Genomic DNA, 20,368 nt, shown 5'->3' on the forward strand with positions numbered 1-20,368 from the left:
GTCCTGGGATGGAGCCCCGCATCAGGCTCCCCGCCCAGGAGTGTGCTTCTCCCTCTCCCTCTACTGCTCCCCCTGTTTGAACTCTCTGTCTCTCCCAATCAAATAAATAAATAAAATCTAAACAAAAAACAAAACAAAAAAACCTCCATGAAGTAATACTTAACTTTACCAAGTGCCATGCACTGACATTTTCACACTATACTAATTAGTTTCTTAAAATCTCTAGTTTTGGGGCACCTGGCTGGCTCAGTCTGTGGAGCTTGTGATGCTCCATCTCAGGGTTGTGAGTTCAAGTCCCACACTGGCCTTAGAGCACATTTAAAAGAAAATAACAACAACAACAAAAAAAAATTAAATGTGTCGTTTCGACTCAGTATATTTGCTTGCTTACAAATGGGACCTTCACCAATCCCCTTGAAAAGCACTGCTCCGGGCCATATCATTCTCCAAAACCTTACTCAAGTCCAACCAATAAGCCTTCATTGGCCACACCATTTCTGAGCTTTTGTGAAATTCCTACAATTTATTAGTCATGTGTTTTCTATACTAGCCCTTTAACTTGATGTCCTAAGCTCCTCTAGGGCAAGCATCTGTCCTTGATCCTTCAGATGCTAAGTTCGAAGTACTCAATAAATACAATGCTCAGGGTCTGTGTTTCTGAATCTCACAGTCTTAACATGCACTCCTTAGTCTGGGATTTTCTTTGGGGTGGGGCAAGGAAAAGTGGTTTTATAATCTATCCACATTTTATGCTTAATTCCAAAATGGAAAAGTGCATAAAGCAGTTCCAACTCTACACGTGTGTAGTTTCCAAGCAAACCAAACCATCAAGATACAGTTTCCCTGATAGCTTTCGTGACTACTAGTAGTCATCTTGACGTAGCCCTAAAAAAGTAATAGAACTAAGTTCTCACGACTAAAAGAGTTGTGGAATGGGTAAAATGGAAAAGTGTTCTGTAGGATCAGCATTTTTCACAACTCACTGCAACTACACCTTGAGAATATACTTCCAGAACCGCATTCCATTCAAGGGGCCTCCGCCAGGGTCAACAGGAAACGCAGCGCAAGGCTGCCGGGCTGTGAGGACCAGCTCCACAACCGCGACTTCGCTTTCCTACCAGGTCTCCCAGGACCAGGGCGACTCCGCCGGCAGCCCAGAGGCTGAGGCGGGACTTCCCGTTCTAACCACGCCCCGTATCCCTCCCCGCCCGTTACTTTCGTCGCGGGTCGTGCGCGGCGTCAAGCTCTGGCAACGGCCCTAGCAACGGCCGGGCTCCTCCCTCCTGTGTCTCCCGGAAAGCGCTCCGCCGCGCCTTAGCGCTACGTCGGCCGGGCGCGCTCCTCGGGTTCCGACGGAGCGGAAGGCGCGTGGAGCCGCGCGAGGACCCGAGAGAAGCGCAGGTCTGAGTCCCACTGCGATCGCTGGTGCGGGTGTCCGCGCCCGTGTGCGGACCAGTGGCCTGGCCGGAGCCGTGCGGCTGCGGGGAGAGGACGCTGCTTGGCTGGGCGCTAGTGGAGGTCGTGCATGGTGTCTCCTGTGAGCGGGACCCTGGTCCCTGTACTGGAGCGCTTGCATTTTTTTACCATCCTGCGGGCCCTTCGGGGAAAAGGCTTCCAAATTGTTCCTCAAAAATTTTCTTTGCCCTAACAATCATTTTCAGTGGTTTCCGCCGTGAGGAAAGTCTGTTCTTGCAGGTAGTCCCCTAGGATCTATATTTTTTAGTGTTTGGAGTGGTTTGCGGGGAATTGGTAATCACAGAAGCAGCAGCTTAGTACAGAAATAGTGTGCCATGCAGTGTATTTAAAATATTAAGATAGTGGTTACATAATAAGCCAGGGAGGCTGTTTCTTAGGTCTAAATTGTTTCTTGGGAATGTAGAAGAAGTAAAGAAGTGTATTAATAGTTTAAGATACCAGTTCACGGAGCTGGATGATAAAAATCTGCTTGAGTGAAAACATTTAAGGATTATTTCTTTTAAGCATTTAAGGATTATTTCTGTCTGAACCCCAGTGTACCATGAAAAACTGAGGCAAGACAGTCTGCCTGCCTGCCAAATGATGGGGGACGTGGGAGGGGCCACTGGTCCTGTATGAAAATGTGTCACCTTGGGAGTTTAAAAAATGAATGTTGGACCTGTGTGTGTTATTTGACCGGGTTCTTAAAAATACTTCAGGAAAAAAAAAATTGAAGTGGGTTTTATCTAGTATACTGAATTGGTCTACAATACATGGTAGGGGAATTTTATATAGTATTCCATTGGGAGGTGACCTGTACCTTGGAGCTTTTAAGATCATTGTTTTGGGGGGTGGGGAGGGGGAGGAATCTGCCATGTTGCCACTTGTGCCAGGCTGCAGATGGCCCATGAAGGTGGTGTGTTAGATCATTCAGGAGGGAGATGCATACGTATGTTTTCTTTTTCAGAATGGTTTTGATTTAATAAGTAATTGTTGAATTCCTCCTGCTGCATGAGACACAGGGAGAGATATGTAAAGAATCGGTAAAGAATCCTTCTTTTGCAGAGTTGATTGCTAGGAGGGATAGCTTTGCTAAAAGACAACTCTAGGCTAAATCAGATTTTTCCATGCTAAATATGTGGAACCAGTAATAAAGGGGCAAACCTAAAAAGATGTAAGAGATTGCCATAGATCATCTAGAGTCCTGACTTTGAGCCTAAAGTTAGAGAATTATATGCTAGGTGGAATTGATGGAACTTGGTGAGTAATTGGTTTTTTGGGAAAAGAGGGTAGAGGGGGAGTAAAAATTTGTTTTCAACCTAAGATGCAGATTGATGAATGTACCATCAAGGTAAAAATATTTATTAGTTCTTTAGGAATATATTCTTTTTATGTTTTCTAAGTAACTCCCACAACTCCACCTGTATTCCCTGCATGAATTTGATATTAATAAGTATGTTTTAAAGGTTGTGAAACATCATTTGCAGCAAACTGTCTGTACACATTTGAGGCAGGCTATTGGCTAGGTGAGGACAAATGCTGGTGTCATATGGTTTCAGAGACCTTTGGAGAGAGCTGTCCATGACTTACTATTTCTGGACTCTTCTGTGTGGCCACCACAGCCATAAGAGAGAGTGTATAGGTGAGGCAGGGAAAGGAGCCATAAACATTTTCCTTTCACTGTCTCATATGTCTATGTTGTTTGATTTTTGTAGAGGAAGAACATTTATATAAGGCTTTACTAGTATCCATTTGGCTTTATGGATGGAAGGCCAAGTGAAATATAGGGGAATATTTCTGAGGCAGAATGCACTTGGAAGGCCCTAGAAAAACTCACCAGTAGTTTTCCATTGAATGTCAGGAAGCACATTGACTTTCATGACATCCCCAGGAACTGTGTACTTAAGCCCCATTATTCTGGAGGACTTTAGTGGCTTATGTAAACCCCCTAATTAGCCACTAGAACACCCAGGAAAATGGAGTCAGGTTGAATTAGTCCAGTCTAGTTTCTTTTTTAGGATGGGTCCCATGATGGGATAATTCAAGACTATTATAATCTTAAAGTGTTTCTCTGTAAGGACTTCAGAAAACACTAGAGCAAACCCAAACCAAGACTTAGGTGCAACTTAAACCACCTTCCTAAGTGCAGTAATGAGACCTATTGGCCTGTGACAGCTGACCTTTGGTTGCCTAACAGGGGATTTGTAGCTCTGATTTCTGGAGACTAATAGGATCTCTTCCCAGACTTTTAAAACTGCTCCTGTCCTTAGAATGACTGTTTGAACTTAGGATTTCTTTACCTGGATCTGTAGATGGACTCTTACAGATCTGCAAACCATCTGAAATTGTGTATGAAATACTGTGTCTTGTGTATACATTTTCTGCAGATAAGGTCCAAGACTCAACATGATCTTAAAAAAGATCTGAGATTCAAGGAAAGGTGACAGCTTGGTAAATTTACTTTGAGTAAATTTGGCCAGTGTATTTTATTTTTCCTTCAGGGATAAGCATCTTTTTCCTTTGCATCTTTTTATTTGGGTCTCAAGCTTACTGGGATTTACAACCTATAAAAAACTCTTGATGAGTAATTAAATTAGTATCACTAACTTCTTGTTGCTAAATTATGTTGTATATTATGTTCCACTGGACTTTTTGTTCACTTCCTATTTGGAATACCACAGAAAAGTTTCCTGTTGCAGTCACAGCATTTCTCCTGTCAGTGTTTGTACTCAAAGTGCCAGGGGCCTCATAGTTAAACACCACAATGCCATAAGCTTTATAATGAGAGACTCATTTTACAGCTTTGGAATGCTGTCAAAAGGGCAAATCAAATCAAAAGGGCTCCAGTCTCTTTTCTCCCTCAAAAGATACTGTGCTTACGAATATTTGAGTAACAGACATCATTCTTCTTGGAAGGAAATATTTAAGTGAGGAAGTTATTTCACTATTTTATCTCTAGAACTGAAGACTCTGAATGAATTATATATATTATTTAAGATTTTATTTATTTGACAGAGAGAGAGAGAGAGCACAAGCAGGGGGAGTGGCAGGCAGAGGGAGAGGGAGAAGCAGGCTCCCTGCAGAGCAGGGGAAGCCCCGTATGGGACTCGATTCCAGGACTCCAGCATCATGACCTGAGTCGAAGGCAGTGGCTTAACCAACTGAGCCACCCAGGTGCCCCCGAATGAATTATATTTTTTAAAAGTGGTATGAAGTCTTTGAGTGAGGGGACATTAACATTACTCTGTAAAATTTTTAGTTTACAAGATCACACTTTATTTTTCTGGGCATATATTTCAGCTTTGGGAGTATTTTACAAATCATAATTGGTAGTAGATGCCTGTCCTATTTTAATGGATGTTTAGTTATATTTTTGTGTGTGTGATATAAGTTGGAGAAGAGTAAGTCTTTTGAAACATAACAACTAAGTTTTACTGATTTCACTGGAACCTTGTATTTTCATTAGGATCCAGGTTGAGATTTTATGTCATATAACATTGGTTTAAAGTCAGAGTGTATAGGGTTGAATACATTCCTGGCTGATAATAGCCTTTAAACACTATATTCCTAATATAAAACAAAATAAGAGTCACTGAAAAATGTATTATTGGTACCTAAATTTTATATTTGAAATAGTTTTTCTAAGAGAGCACCTTTTTATTTTTATGGAGGGAATGACTCAGAAGGGTAATTTATTGTTTTGAGTTTATTGCTTTTTAATTTTGTATTTTAAATCATGCTAATTAAGTGGTTTAAAAAGCTTATTAGTACTTCTTAATAAATACTAAAAACGACATGTAGTTGTAAATTAAATTGGGTAATTTTCTTTGTGGAGACAAGGAACAAAATATTTCCTGTCTTTATTTCACCCCTTCCCCACTTTTTTTTTTTCTTTTGCAGTGCACCTATGATTTATGTTTTAGAAATAGATGTTAAACTTTGGTTTGAATGAAAAATGTCTCTCAATCCACCTATATTTCTCAAAGAAAAGGAAGAAAATAATTCAAAATTTGTAGAAATACAGCACTCACAAACTACTTCCATAGCTGCAGAAGATCCTTTTCAAAACTTATGCTTAGCATCTCAAGAAGTTCTTCAAAAAGCTCAACAAAGTGGAAGATCAAAATGTCTCCAATGTGGTGGTTCAAGAATGTTCTATTGCTATACATGTTATGTCCCAGTTGAAAATGTACCTATTGAACAGATGCCACTTGTGAAGGTTGGTAAGAAATTTAGTTATCTGAAAGTAGGAGAAGAGGTTTTAAAAAGATATCTCATACATACCTACTCTAATACAATTGATAAGCATGATAAGTAACATCATTATGGAGATGAATAATATTAATAGAAAATTTAATCTTACAGAATGGTAAACCTATTTGCTTTTCTTGTCTTTGGAAAAAGACACACACTGGTAAAACACTTGGGTCTGAGATGAATGGTATTGTTTTGAATGAAATCAGTTACTTTTTCACTAATGATTATAATTCATCTAAAACATAGGGGGAAATGTGGCATAAACATGAATACTACAAGAGACAAGTGTATAATTGCCTGAAGGAACTTCAAAAACTACCTCAGGGCCTTAGACTTCTTTTTAAGAAAACATATTTTAAAGGAAATAGGATTGATTTTTTTGCTTGGGCTTTTGTAGAACAGGCTTAGCCCCATTCTACATGGAGATGGAGCTCATGTCAGTGACCAAAACTAAACTAAAATTAAAAATACTAAGACTGGAGCACCCGGGTAACTCAGTTGGTTGGGTGTCCGACTCTTGGTTTCACTTCAGTTCTCAATCACAGGGTTGTGAGTTCAAGTCCCACATTGGGCTCCACACTAGGCATGGAGACTACTTGGAAAAAAAAAAAAAAGGACCAAGGCCACTCAATGGGCTATGTTATAATTGTAGTGATTTAAGCCAGACTTTAAAAAATTGATTTGAATTGATTGCTTACTTTATACGTTTTGTTGCTTACCAAGACTACTCTTGTTTAGGTAAAAGGTCTGTGGACCATGATGTCTATGTAATCAAAGAATTTATTAAATATATGTCAACTTGTTTAACATTGACATGAACTTTAGGAGTAAATCAAATAATGTATAACATTTGCTGCCTATTAGGACGTTAGAAAGACTAAACTCTACACATGGACTCAGTAGAACTTACTATTAAGAAAATAAGTTAAAACTATATTTAAAAGTATTTAATGTGGTGATTTTAAGATTCATTTAAATTTGAAGTAAAATACCTTAATACTTATATTTTGTTACTTGAAATTCAATTTAGCTTATATGTTATCTTGGTAAGTCCAGGGTCTCCTCAAGGGTCTAAAAATCACACTTACAGGCTGTTGGAAAGTTACTGGGCAAGATGAAATAAGCATGGAACCTAATCAGCTTCATAGTTAACCTTAGAAAAACTTAGAGTTTGAGGAAAATAATCTTCTTTAAGTTCCCTATTATCTTGTAAGAATGTTAAATTTCAAAAGTGTAGTTTTTGAAGTATGAACAGAACTATTCTATGTTCTTTTCATATCATAGCCACATAGAGAGTATCCCTTTAAAAGTTTTATCTTAAAATGTATTGTGTTCAAAAGGATTGAAGATCAGAATAATAAAAGTCGGTAACATACTGACTTTTCATAGACATTTATTTTCATAGAAATTTAATAATAGAGGATTATTTTCCAAATTAGTGATGTAATATCCATTATTTAGTAGAAGTGACTTAAAACACTGTGTCAAATATTTGATCAACTCTAGATGGCCTACCAGAGTATGCAGAGTTTTTAAAAGTGTTTATATTTTAATGGCCATATATAAAACTCAGTATGGTAATATATATTAATAGTAATAAAAGCTCTATATAATTTTTTCTAATTTTCACTTTATTTTTACAAATCATTCAGCATTTGCTTTTAGATAGCCTGCTTGGGAAGGGAAGACGACTACATAATGAGTAAGTGCCTCCCAAGCTTTAAATTTTAATCTACAGAATAAATTCATAAATGCTGATTTTTTTCATGCAGAATATGATTTTTTAAAAATGTCATGAGAAATGCATGAGTAAAGGTTAAAGATACTCTTGGTATTTTTTAAAGGAAGAGCAAAAATAATCATGAGGTCAAAGAAAGCTTCATCTTTTTTAGAGTCCTAGAATTTAAAAGGCTCTCTTTGGGGGCGCCTGGGTGGCTCAGTGGGTTAAAGCCTCTGCCTTCGGCTCAGGTCATGATCCCAGGGTCCTGGGATCGAGCCCCGCATCGGGCTCTCTGCTCAGCGGGGAGCCTGCTTCCTCCTCTCTCTCTGCCTGTCTCTCTACCTACTTGTGATCTCTATCTGTCAAATGAATAAATAAAAAAAATCTTAAAAAAAAATAAAAATAAAAGGCTCTCTTTGGGAAAGTTGATGATCACATAGGAAAAGACTTAGGACTTCTTGCTAATGGCATTTTGATAAATTTGGGAAGAAAAATTTGATAAATCTCTTATAAGAAATATAAGTGTTAGAGAACAGATTGATGTTCTTTGTGGTTGAAAACAGAACATTTCTACTTGAACTGTGTGTCTGGTCAATGCTTCTGGTGTTACTCTGTACCCTGTCATTATTTAGGAAATATCTTCCTTTAAAATGTGTGAACTAGAGCACAAACATTTGTTTCCATGATTTGATCTGTGTCTGTGTTTTTGTTTCATAATGTTAGAAATTTCAGGCTTGCTCAGGGAGAACTAAAGTAACTAGACTGGGTCCCAGTAATAACTTCTTGAGCACAAATTTTCATAATTGTCTTATACCTATAGGATTTAGTCCATAATAGGCAAGGTATGTGATGTTTAAATACCTGAATAACAGTCAGTCCTATGTCCTTGATATAAATGATACCCTTCAGACATAGCCAGTGGATGAGAAATGTTGATGGTCACCTTTGGAATTTTCAGTTCTACTCATCAGCCATGTAAGAAAGTTGGTTTTATTAGTAATAGAATACTTTATCATGATGTGCTTTCTTTTTCTTCTTTCCTATCTTCCCTGGGCTAAGATAATGCTGACCTGGGACTGAGAGACCCTGGGGAAAGGGAATGTAGTGTCAACCGAGACTGAGCATCATGAGGAAATTCTGATGTAGAGTTCAGCCAGAAGTAGAGTGATGTAAAATCATTTGTGAACTGCCTACTTAAATGGTAACTTTTCTGTGACGAGAAGTTGGTTTGACGATTTAAAGCAGTTGGCCCTAATTGGTTACTAGGCCTAAGTGGGGAGGGAAGGAGATACAGGGTTTGAAACCCTAAAGTGAAAACTATTTGAGATACATATTCATTGCCCTTCTGGGATAGATACCATCCTTTTTCCACACAATAATCCAGAAAGATAAAGTATATGCACCTGGGGTCATTCAGTAGCATGCAGCAACTGCCCCTTTAAAAAACAGCTCTGCAGTTAATGATACACACAACAATATGGATGAATCTCAGAATAATTATTCCGAGTGAAAGAAGTCAGATGAAAAGAGTACTTACCATATTTTTTCATTTATATAAAATCCGAGAAAATACAAGCTAACTTATAGTGATAGCAGACCAATTGTTACCTAAGGACTGTGGGTGGTAGTTGATGAGGAAGGGGGAAGAAGGGAAGCTTTTGGGGGTGACAGTTAAGTTCATGATCTTGATTATGGTGATGAATTCAAGGGTATTAAAATTCATTATATTGTACACTTTAAATATATGGAGTTTATTATACCAATTTTATCTATTAAAGCTGTTTTAAAAAAAGAAAAATAGTTTTGTACTCCAGGGTAAATTTAGCTTTTCCCAGGGTAAATACCTAGGATCCTGCCTGTTATGGGTGGGGTGGGAGCTGGAAAAGTATTTGTAATAATATATAAGTCATTTATAATCTGCACTGAAGAATCCATCTCAGAGTTTCTCAGACACATTTTTGGGGGGGGTGTGACTCAGCTTTCATTTTCATAACCATGGCAGACTACAGCACTTGTACAAACGTTATACAGGAAACTAAATCAAACAAGTCAGGGAAATAACAGAAAAATCTAACTTAAAAAATGTTAGAGAATATTATTTTTGCAAAGAGGCAGGATGTAATTCATAACAAGTAATGAAACTTAAAGAAAAATAGACAAAATGATTTTTCAGAGAGTTAATTTATATATGAAGTGTGCACCTTCTAGACCTATTCTGTTACTTTTCCAATTGATAATTATTTCATTTGTGCCGTTAAAGGCCACTGATGAGAATCATGATGTTCACGATAAAGGGTGAACCCTTTTAAGGGTAATACCTGGGACCTCAAAGGATGTATAGGGAGTAAAATTTTGACTTGAATTTTAGGTGTGACACTTTTGCCCAGCTTATATTTCCTTTTATTGTGTCATAAAATTAATAATCCTAAAATTTATAGGAATTATAAAAAGTGTTCTTGACACAGATACTGAAATGCAAGGAATTGGACTCAAAGCCTATGTAGCTTAAATGAAAATGGCCTTGAAGCTTTGCTTTAAGAACAATTCTATGTTGAATACGTGGGAAATAATTGTTATATTATATGATCAGCAATGTCGAGGAAGAAATTTAGGTTTGCTTTATGACTCTTAGCATTCCTAATCTGGTTTAGAAAAGTATGCCTTTCATATCATATTTACAGGAACTTAGTGTGAACTTGTTATGTAAGCTTTGAAGATCATTTTTAATTAACATAAAAATCTGAATTTTTGTATTTATTGTGTTCATTTGTCCTTTTTTTAATTTTAGCTTCCACTGAAGATTGACATCATTAAACATCCAAATGAAACAGATGGCAAAAGTACTGCTATACATGCAAAACTATTAGCACCTGAATTTGTAAATATTTACACGTATCCTTGTATTCCAGAATATGAAGAAAAGGACCATGAAGTAGGCAGCTTATTTTTTACACCTCTTCACATTGAATCTAAAAAAGAGTTTTAAATTCCATTACTTTTCTGAACTTGAACATAATTAAACATTTTTCTTAATGACCGAGGGTTATCTTTATGTAACAGTAAACAATATACAATTTACTTACTTCATTGGTATCTTCAAAGATCAAATCATCTTAGATTGTTAAGGCTTTTTGAATTTAGTCTTTCTACTTTTTATAGTTATTCTGTGTTACTTCTTCAGGTTTTTCCTCTTTGCCCATATTGCTGTGCCTGCTTTTACTTTCTCTCCTCTCCATTTTCCTGCTGATGCTACAAAAAGATGATTTGATACAAACTAAGAAACCATATTACAAACGTTGGAATTTCTCCAAAAGAAGAAAAGAAAGTCTGAATTAGAAGGATTTTCAAGAATTCTCCCTGAATTAAGAGCTTTAATACATGACCTTTGTAATGCCTTTTCCTTGCTCAGAGGCCTTCCTTTGATCATTTCTAGATTCAAAATTGGTTTTCATGTATTTGAAATTGTCACATTGGGAGATATCACTGCTCTTATTGAAAAGTAATAGATCCAAAAAAAAAAAAAAAGGCCTTGGGTACTTTTTAAAAAAGTATGTAAACTCTTCTAGGTTTCTTGGAGATATTTGCTGGTGTGGTTAACCTGGAAACATAATTAAAAAATTAATGTGTTCATTTGCTCTAGGCAGAACTTAGATTTTCCTTTCCATCAATATATTTGTATTTTGGTTGAGTTTATATAGTTGTTTGTAAATGATTTCTGAGTTTTGGATCAAGGAGTATCTTTGTGTTTCCCTCTCTGGTCAGCAAGGTATCATTTATCTCAATTGAATAGAATACAGTGTTGGGTTCTATAAAGAGATGTGATATGTTTACAGTCCAAGAAAATTACAAAGCCCTGAACTTTGCTTATTGGGTATGGGGGAAATAGTCACGCATTGTAAATGTTTGAGAAGCTTTTATAACTGGAGTTTTCAAATTTAAGATTTTTCCTTTTATTTTTATATTGCTTATGTTTTCATATTAAAAATGATATATGTTCATTGAAGAAAATTTGGGAAATATAGAAAAGTACAGGAGATAAAATACCCATGATTTGAAAATCATTTGTTCATTTAAAAAATATTAATTGGGCACCTTCTTTGTGGCAGGAGCTGTTCAAACATTGGAGGCTCTAAAGTGTGTAAGGTTTCAGTAAAAACATGCTGAAAGTAAGGTAGCATAATTTACAGAATTATTCCTTGGAAGTCAGATTTTTCAGTCTTAATTTTTCACTGTAATATACTTTAACAGATATTCTGGGTATTGTGAATTGTATTTACGATTTTTTTTAAGGTAAATTCCCAAAAGTGAAATAACCAAAGGGTGTGAACATTTCAAGACTCTTTTTTATTTTATTTATTTTATTTTATTTTATTTTTTTTATTTTTAATTTTTTCAGCGTAACAGTATTCATTATTTTTGCACCACACCCAGTGCTCCATGCAATCCGTGCCCTCTCCAATACCTACCACCTCAAGACTCTTATTCAAAGTGCCAAACTGCTTTCATGAAGAGTTATACTATCGAAACCTGACATCAGTAATGGCTATAAAGGCCCATAACATCATATCCTCACCAGCAGTGATAGTATTATTTGTTTGATTTCTGCTTATTATATTGAAATTGTGAAAATTGTATTTAATTATTGAGTGCTTTTCATTGGTTCTTTTACCTAGTGTCACGTACTTTGTATTTTATACCGTGAAATATTACAGTAGTTAGTTTTTTGATTCATGATACAATTAACTTGGCTTCTGTCAATTATTTTGAAACAATACTTCTAGCTAGTATATTATGATTTTTAAATCTTAGGGAAGAGCCAAGAACTTTATCATCCTTGTTAAAGAAACACACTAACTTTCAAATGGCTCAAGTGGTTGTTAGAGAACCTAATGCTTGTTTCTCAGGTATGCAGCATGTTTGTTTCTCTTTAAGTTTTAAGTGTTGGAATTTATTCATTTTGAAGATCATAACAGCACACTACTAACTTAAGTTTCTTTGCTTTAGGTTGCACTTGTTTTTCCTGGACCTAAGTCTGTCTCAATAAAAGATATTTCTTTTCATCTGCAAAAAAGGATTCAAAATAATGTTAAAGACAAAAATGACGACACCGACAAGCCATTTATTAAACGCAAGAAAACTGAAGAACAGGATTCGAATGACAGCAAGTGCCAAGACACAACACTGAAAAAAATTATATTTATAGATAGCACCTGGAACCAAACAAACAAAATATTCACTGATGAGAGACTTCAAGGTAAAATAAACAAAAATTTTTTTTGTGGGTTATTCCTTCCCCCAACTTTCATTTCAGATACTTCAAACATGCAGATATATTGGAAGAATTGCATCAAATACCCATACGTTTTTCCACGTTTATTTCTCTATTATATGTGTGTGCATACTTAGATATTGTATACATTTTTGGCTGAACCACTTGAAAATAAGTTGTAGGCTTTGCAATACTTCACCATTAAATACCTAACTATGTATCTTTTAAGAATAATTGCATAATCTCAATACCATTAACGAAAGTTAATGGGAAAATTAATAAAATTTCTAATATCTAATACAGTCCATATTTACATTTCCCTAATTGATCCAAAAATATCTTTTGTAGCTTTTTTCTTCTGATGTAGCATGTAAACTCTCATTCCATGTAGTTTTTATACCTCTTCAGTCTCTTTTAATGTAGAGCAGTCCCCTGTCTTTGTTTTCTGTGACTTGTTTGAAGAGGGCAGGTCAGTTGTCTGAATGCTTCATCATAATTAGATTCAGTTTAGTGTTTTTATAAGGATACTTAGAGATAAGGATCAATCTAGGGTTGTTCCATGACAATTCCAGTTTATACCTATTGTTTTTATTTAACTATTAATGGCATTCACTTTCCCTCTCAGAAATATGGCTGTTCAGCCGATAAATTATATGATTATCCTATTCATAGGTAAAGTTGTATACTTATTGCGTCAGATCAGGAGGCATATAAGTAACATTATTGGTAATAACTTTAATTATTTGATTAAAGTGGTGATTGCCATATCTCTGTATTATAAAAGTTCATTTCTTCTTTGAAACTGGTAGTAGTCTTTGGGGTGATGCTTTGATACTGTGAACTATCTATTTCCCAACTGCTTTTCACTGAGTGGTTTTAGTATTTATTGACAATTTGCCTAAATCAGCAAATTGAGGATTGCAACATGATGACATTTTAATGTATTATTTCTTTTTGTTAGGTGGTAAAGAGCTCTTCTCCTCCCTCCCCTCCCCCCCCTTTTTTCTCTCTCCTTCTGCCTCTTTTTGAGGTCACTATGGGTTTATGGATTTCCTTTATCATATGTAATATGTTGTGATTGTATTCTTTTTGATGTCCAGATTGTCTCAAATTTTGCCAGTGGGAGCCCTTCAAGTCCTTTATAGCATGGCCTTATTAGTCTTTCTGGTACAACGGGATGTCCCAAGTTAACTTGTACTTTTTTCCTGCCCCAGACATAGAACCAGTGATTATGTAAAGGAGCTATGGTTCTTTTTAGTGGGGAGTGATATTAGAAACCAAGATCTGGCAAATTTATTACAACTTGGATGTCATTGTTTCAGTGGATAGAGCCAAGGGAAATAGATATATATCATGAGTTCACATGGATAGTTCCAGTTCCAAGATTGAACATTACAGGGATTTTCTTTCTTTTGCTTTTTTGTACTCTTTCTCTTAGAGTGAAAAGTTCAGTTCCTAATAAAATGGTTTAAAAGAGTTGTTTTGCTTGCCCAAGTAGCACAACTAGTAATATAAAGAACAGAAACTCATGTTACCTCTCTTGTTTACTTGTACCTTACTCAGTTCCTCAGGTTTTTTCAGTAGTTTCTCTAAAAACGTTAGGTTTGTTTCCAGCTCCTGATGGCCTCGTATGTATACCATGTATGATTAGTAGGCAAGAGAGCTACCCAATTGGTTTTAGGCAGTTGCCAAAATAGAACTTTTCTCAGGCTATTTGTTAAAAATGCACCTCACCTAGAAAAGAAAGTTTATGATACGTTTTGGAGTTTAACTTGTAGTAAGTAATCCCAAACTAAAGTTAGTAACAATACTAGATTTAGTTTAATTTACATAGTTCATAACTCTGAGGTCAACATAACTGTTAGGAAGATTGCTTTGTCATTCTAGTCGTGTGTGTGTCTGTGTGTTTGTATGTGAGAGAGATAGGCAGAAAATTAGAGACAGAGAAAGTGTGTGTATGTGTGTGTGTGAGAGAGAGAGAGAGACAGTGGGGAATGAGGAATGTGAGAGGGAGAGGGAGAGAGAAACTACAGAGCATAAGACCTGAAAGAGCCTTTCAGTGATGTTTAATAGAGAGATGGAACCCCAAGGCCCTGCTTTTTGGAGTACTACCTGCCAGTATTACCTTGGATGGTTACAGCACCAGCTTATTCCTCAGTTTGAAGATTTTTCTGAGCCACTCTCTTTATAATTACCATATATGGTAATTGAAAGGATCAAATGAAAGAACATGAGTGAGAACAGTATGAAAAAACTATAAAAGGAATCATTGAGGTACAATTCAAAATCTGTTTTCAGAGTGTTCATATTTGAACTTAAGGCTTAAAATCAGATTTGGAAAAATTTCTATTATTCCTTCCCAGATCACATAGTAAGTATCATATATTTCAATTCTGTGCTACATGAAGATTTTTAAAAGGGATTTCTTAATCCCTTCAAAATCATGAAATAAACAGATTCAGTCTTTTCTTCATGTATTATTGCAGCCCCTACCCCTTCTGGCTCCTTATTGCACCATAGGGAATATCTGGGGCTCTGCACATATTTATAGACTCTATATGTGAAATACCAGTTTCCAGATGAACTGAGTTATTTCCTTAAGAAACAACCCATGTTTGCTGTAAATCATTGCCTTTGGGTTTTAAAACATTTTATCATTTGATGGCAATAATTTTGAACAGAAAACCACTTATAATTCTCTGCTTTAAAGTTCTGCTAAAAAAAATTTGCTGAGTTCATCATAAAGTTATTGATGGCCAGAAATGCTAGCAAAAGAATTTTTTAGTGTATATGCTGAACTTTTAAAAATAAATCCCATACCTGTGTATTTCAGTGTGTTTTAAAAGGTTCTGTATACTTGGAAGCAAATCTTTAAAACAGGATGGAATAGTGGAAATAATCACTAAATCTTGATTATCATTTTTAACATTTTAGAAGATATTAGGTGTATTAGAAACCAGCACCATTTAATAGTTACTCTTAAGGTTTGCTGTCAGATCCTATGGTAAGATTTTAATTATACTGATTACTTAGAATATTTTCAAATGTCTACCTACTTCTTGGATATAATTAACATTAATACAAATAGTTCAGTAGAGTTTGGTTTGGGTTTTTACAACTTTTGTGTGTCTTTGAATCAAAATTATTCAAATTGAAATATTTTCAAAATATCTAGATAAAATACTTTCAAGCTTTTGCGATTTGTCCATTTATTCAGTACTATTTGTTGAATACCTCTTCCTGGATGGGTGGTGTCCTAGACTGGGGTATATGAAGGAGAATAAAACAGTTTCTCTACCTTCCAGGTGATCACAGTGGCTGTTGGTTAGAGTTGTGTCTTACCACATGAAATGGAAGCCCAGATAGAATCTGAAAACAAGTTGGGTTTTTACTTTTTATAGGTTCAAGTCCAGAAATGGGTAGTCCAAAGCTGTTACAAAGATTTCACAATGCCTGTTAAGGACTCAGACTCATTCTTTTTCTTCCTTCATCATTTTCACTCCCATACTTATAAGATAGCCGCTAGGTCCCAAGACATCCCATATATATTCCAGGCAAGACAAAGGACAGAGCAATATGTACGTGCCCACTGAGTCTGGCTCTTTCATTAAAAAATAAATATAATAATAATAGCTTTTTGGAATTTCCACTTAGGAGATTTCATTTTTCCTTTCTTTGGCCAGAATGGTTCACATGACCACTCTGGCCATTAATAAAGCTCGGAAACTGTTTTTAGCTGGACACATGCCACACTGAACAGGATTGAGATTTGTTAATATTGAGAGAAGGGGGAAATGAGTATTGAGAAGACAGTGGGCATTGTCTGCCACGTAATCTGTTGTGGGATGCAGGCAGGTAAGCAGGTAAGAAAATTCAGTAAGTTTTGAATATGATGGTAGCATTGAGGAGACACAACCCTGCTCTACCCAGAGTCCCTGGATGGATTAACTGTTTATGTTGAAATCTTGATGGGTAAAGGGCTAAGGGTCAGGCATCTCAGATAAAGGGAATGACATATACACAAAAATACAGAAACATCATCCTGCATTCAGGAGACTGAAAAAGTTGCATATGGGGTAGAATGTGTATGCACATGAGAATGGTAGGAGAAACAATTGAAGAAGTGCAAATTATGAATGCCCTTGAATACCATGGCTGGGAATTTGGACTTTTTTCCACAGGTAATGGCAGTATTAGAGAATTTAATGCCAGACATTGACATGATTAGATTTGTGTTGTGAGCCTAAATGGAAAGATTAGGGCCGGACCTGACTTCTAGCTCCTGTTCTGCCATAAATAGGCAAAGGTGTTTTTTTTATTATTTTTAAAACTAAATTATGATAAATGTGAAAGGATATGTATAATATAATGTCATAGCACATAATGAGATAATGAATAATTAAGAATCCAAGCCCCGGAATTGTATCAATAACTTTTTTCTACCTATGTTCTCTCCTCTGCCACTCTGCTTCTCCCCTGGTAACAGTTAACTGTTCTCTTGAATTACGGTTTTATCATTCCTTTGTGTTTTATCATATACATTATTTTCATAATCTTCATATTGTTTAGTTTTCTTTATTTTACCTGCCATGTTATATTCTTGGGGACCTGAAGTGACCATTTTGTTTCTAAGGTTTGTCCGTGGTGTTATATGATTAGCTATAGTTTATTCATTTTCACTGCTGTATATTATCTGACTGTGTTAAAATACTGCAGTTTATCCAGTTTCCTGTGGATGAAACACTTGAGTTGTTTCTAGTTTTTGCTCTTACAAATAGTGCACCTACAAAAATTCTTATGCATGTACAAGGTTCCTTAAGGAAACATACCTAGAGGTGGACATTGCTGGGTCATTGGACATTGTTGGGTTGTTGCATATGAAAATGCTCACTTCTACAAGATAATGCCAGTTGTCTTCCAAAGTGTAGGTATATAAACTTTCACACCCATCATTAAAGTATAAGAGTCCCCATTGATCCACAATGCTGCCTACCTTGGTATTGTCAAATGTTTTGATTTTTGCCAATATAGTGGATATAAAGTGCTGTCTTGCTGTGATCATAATTTGCCTTTCCTTAATATTCATCTTTCACATTTGTTTTAAGTATTGATATTTTTGGACATATTTCTACCATCTAAAATTTTATTTGTCCTGTTTTTTCTTTTTTTCTTGACTTTGATCAATCAAGTTTTTATTTTTTTATTTCATTTTTTTAATATACGTATTTTGTTTCTTTTAGAAAACTGGACTGTGCACATGTAACTTAGAATAATTCAAAGTCAGTATTTTTGCCTCTCCTTTTTAACACTTTAAGGATTGACTACACTTAAGATTGATTCAGCTCCCACCCTGTCCACCAAGTTACTGTTATTGTCTTCATTATTTTTGTTCTGTCCTTTATCTTCAGCCCACAAATTAGATACTATTATTGTTTTTGTTTCATTGGGCAGTGTTTATCTGGATTTGCATAGGTGTTTATCGTTTTCTTTGCTCGCCATTCTTTTAACCGACTTTGCTGAAATACATTCCTTCTCCCTTTAAAATAAATATGCTTTTTTAAAAAAAGTATAGCAAAATAAGGGTCGCCTGGGTGGCTCAGTGGGTTAAGCCTCTGCCTTTGGCTCAGGTCACGATCTCAGGGTCCTGGGATTGAGCCCCGCATTGTTGCTTTCTGCTCAGCGGGGAGGCTGCTTCTCCCTCTCTCTCTGCCTGCCTCTCTGCCTACTTGTGATTTCTCTCTCTGCCAAATAAATAAAGAAATCTTAAAAAAAAAAAAAAGTATAGCAAAATAAATATATTAGTCTAAGCACTGGTCTAAAGCGCTGAAAGTATTTTGCGTTTGTATATTAACATCTGAGTTTTAAGAGATGAGAATCCTGTTCTGTGATATGAATTATTTCCTCTTTAAGTGCACAGGAATAAGGCATTCTAGCTGACTGTGTCATTGAGGTTTCACTCAACAAATGTGGCAGAGCCAAGGAAACAACTCTAGGTACTCTGTTCATGAAGATATAACCAAAAAGTGGTAGTCCAGAAATAAACTTTTAACCATATTAAGAGCCATTAACTTGCCTATCTCTTTCAGTGAGTTTTACAATGATTTTTTTTAATTTTATTTTTTATAAACATATAATATATTTTTATCCCCAGGGGTACAGGTCTGTGAATCGCCAGGTTTACACACTTCACAGCACTCACCATAGCACATACCCTCCCCAATGTCCATAACCCCACCCCCCCTCACTCAACCCTCTTCCCCCCATCAACCCTCAATTTGTTTTGTGAGATTAAGAGTCACTTATGGTTTGTCTCCCTCCCAATCCCATCTTGTTTCATTTACTCTTCTCCTACCCCCTTAACCCCCCATGTTGCATCTCCTCTCCCTCATATCAGGGAGATCATATGATAGTTGTCTTTCTCCGATTGACTTATTTCACTAAGCATGATACCCTCTAGTTCCATCCACGTCGTCGCAAATGGCAAGATTTCATTTCTTTTGATGGCTGCATAGTATTCCATTGTGTATGATGATGTTTTAAATGTCAGTTCATCAAGGAAGTGAAACCCTTCTGTATATTGGTGAATTTAGTCCTGTCACTAGTTAATGGTGACACTGGTGAATAGAAGTTAGAAAGAGGTAAACATCTTAATTGTTAACTACTTTTAACTCGCGGTTTTGCAAGTTCTAAGATTTATAGACAAGTAAATATCATGTATAAGAGTTTGCTGTGTTTTATATTGCTTCTGTATATACCTTAATGCATTTAAGAAAATATACTATTTAGAATTGGGATTGAAGGAACTCATCTTTACTCTTAAAAAAATCCTTTTTTTGAAATTCTTAAAATAATTAAAAGAAATTATCATTATTGTGCCAGACTCTGGTTAAGAAGAAATATTTATACTTTTTGTATTTCTTTTTGGCAGGACTGTTACAAGTTGAGTTGAAAACAAGAAAAACTTGCTTTTGGCGCCATCAGAAAGGAAAGCCAGATACCTTCCTTTCCACAATTGAAGCCATTTACTATTTTCTGGTAGACTACCACACTGATATATTAAAAGAGAAATACCAAGGACAATATGACAATCTCTTATTTTTCTACTCTTTTATGTACCAATTGATAAAAAATGCCAAATGCTCTGGAGACAAGGAAACAAGAAAACTTATCCATTAGTTTTTAAGAAGCTACTATGTCATTTTATTTTGCTAAAAATCAATAAACCTAAATTGTGCTTTCTTTATTCTTAGGAAATAATAATGTGTAATGCCTGTAAGACCATTTGAAAAAATAAGGTTTCATTCAATTTATCTCATATTTTTTAAAGGGAGTTATTTCTAAAGGAATTTTCAGAGATAGCATTGATTGAAAAACTCATTTCAGAAGTTATTTGCTTAAGTTTGGCATATCTCAGTCTTATTACTATATTTTAATATAATTATATCTATGTAATTAGATCTAATTAGTTGTTTAGGGATCTTCATATTTTTCCTTTTCTACCCACTACCACATTTGGAGGTAAGACAGGTCAGAATCTTCTTGCTGAAAATGAAGTCATAAATAATTTGCTGCAGGTTTATGGCAGACACAGGCAGAACTGGAATTATGGCTTCAGTCCCTGGGTTATTTCTTTAAGTCTGTACTGCCTTTGATGGACATCTGTCGCT

General features: G+C 35.7%; 1 protein-coding gene across 3 annotated transcripts; it reads left to right on the plus strand.

Moving 5' to 3' along the window:
• The first annotated feature begins 1,322 nt into the window (after positions 1-1,322).
• Positions 1,323-19,950, plus strand: LOC111160563 (DTW domain containing 1). 3 transcript variants are annotated; one of them, XM_022523774.1, is made up of 6 exons: positions 1,348-1,401; positions 3,843-3,895; positions 5,356-5,674; positions 10,221-10,364; positions 12,437-12,686; positions 19,630-19,950. In XM_022523774.1, the coding sequence occupies exons 3-6, from the start codon at positions 5,411-5,413 to the stop codon at positions 19,875-19,877; spliced, it is 906 nt and encodes a 301-aa protein (XP_022379482.1). In that variant the 5' UTR covers positions 1,348-1,401; positions 3,843-3,895; positions 5,356-5,410; the 3' UTR covers positions 19,878-19,950. The 3 variants fall into 3 exon arrangements, with proteins under 3 accessions (XP_022379471.1, XP_022379482.1, XP_022379477.1); XM_022523763.1 differs by lacking the exon at positions 3,843-3,895 and having other exon boundaries at positions 1,323-1,695; XM_022523769.1 differs by lacking the exon at positions 3,843-3,895.
• The last annotated feature ends 418 nt before the right edge of the window (positions 19,951-20,368 follow it).

Source organism: Enhydra lutris, unplaced genomic scaffold (genome assembly GCF_002288905.1).
Source record: "Enhydra lutris kenyoni isolate GAN:26980312 unplaced genomic scaffold, ASM228890v2 scaffoldscaffold4, whole genome shotgun sequence".
Lineage (NCBI taxonomy): Eukaryota > Metazoa > Chordata > Mammalia > Carnivora > Mustelidae > Enhydra > Enhydra lutris.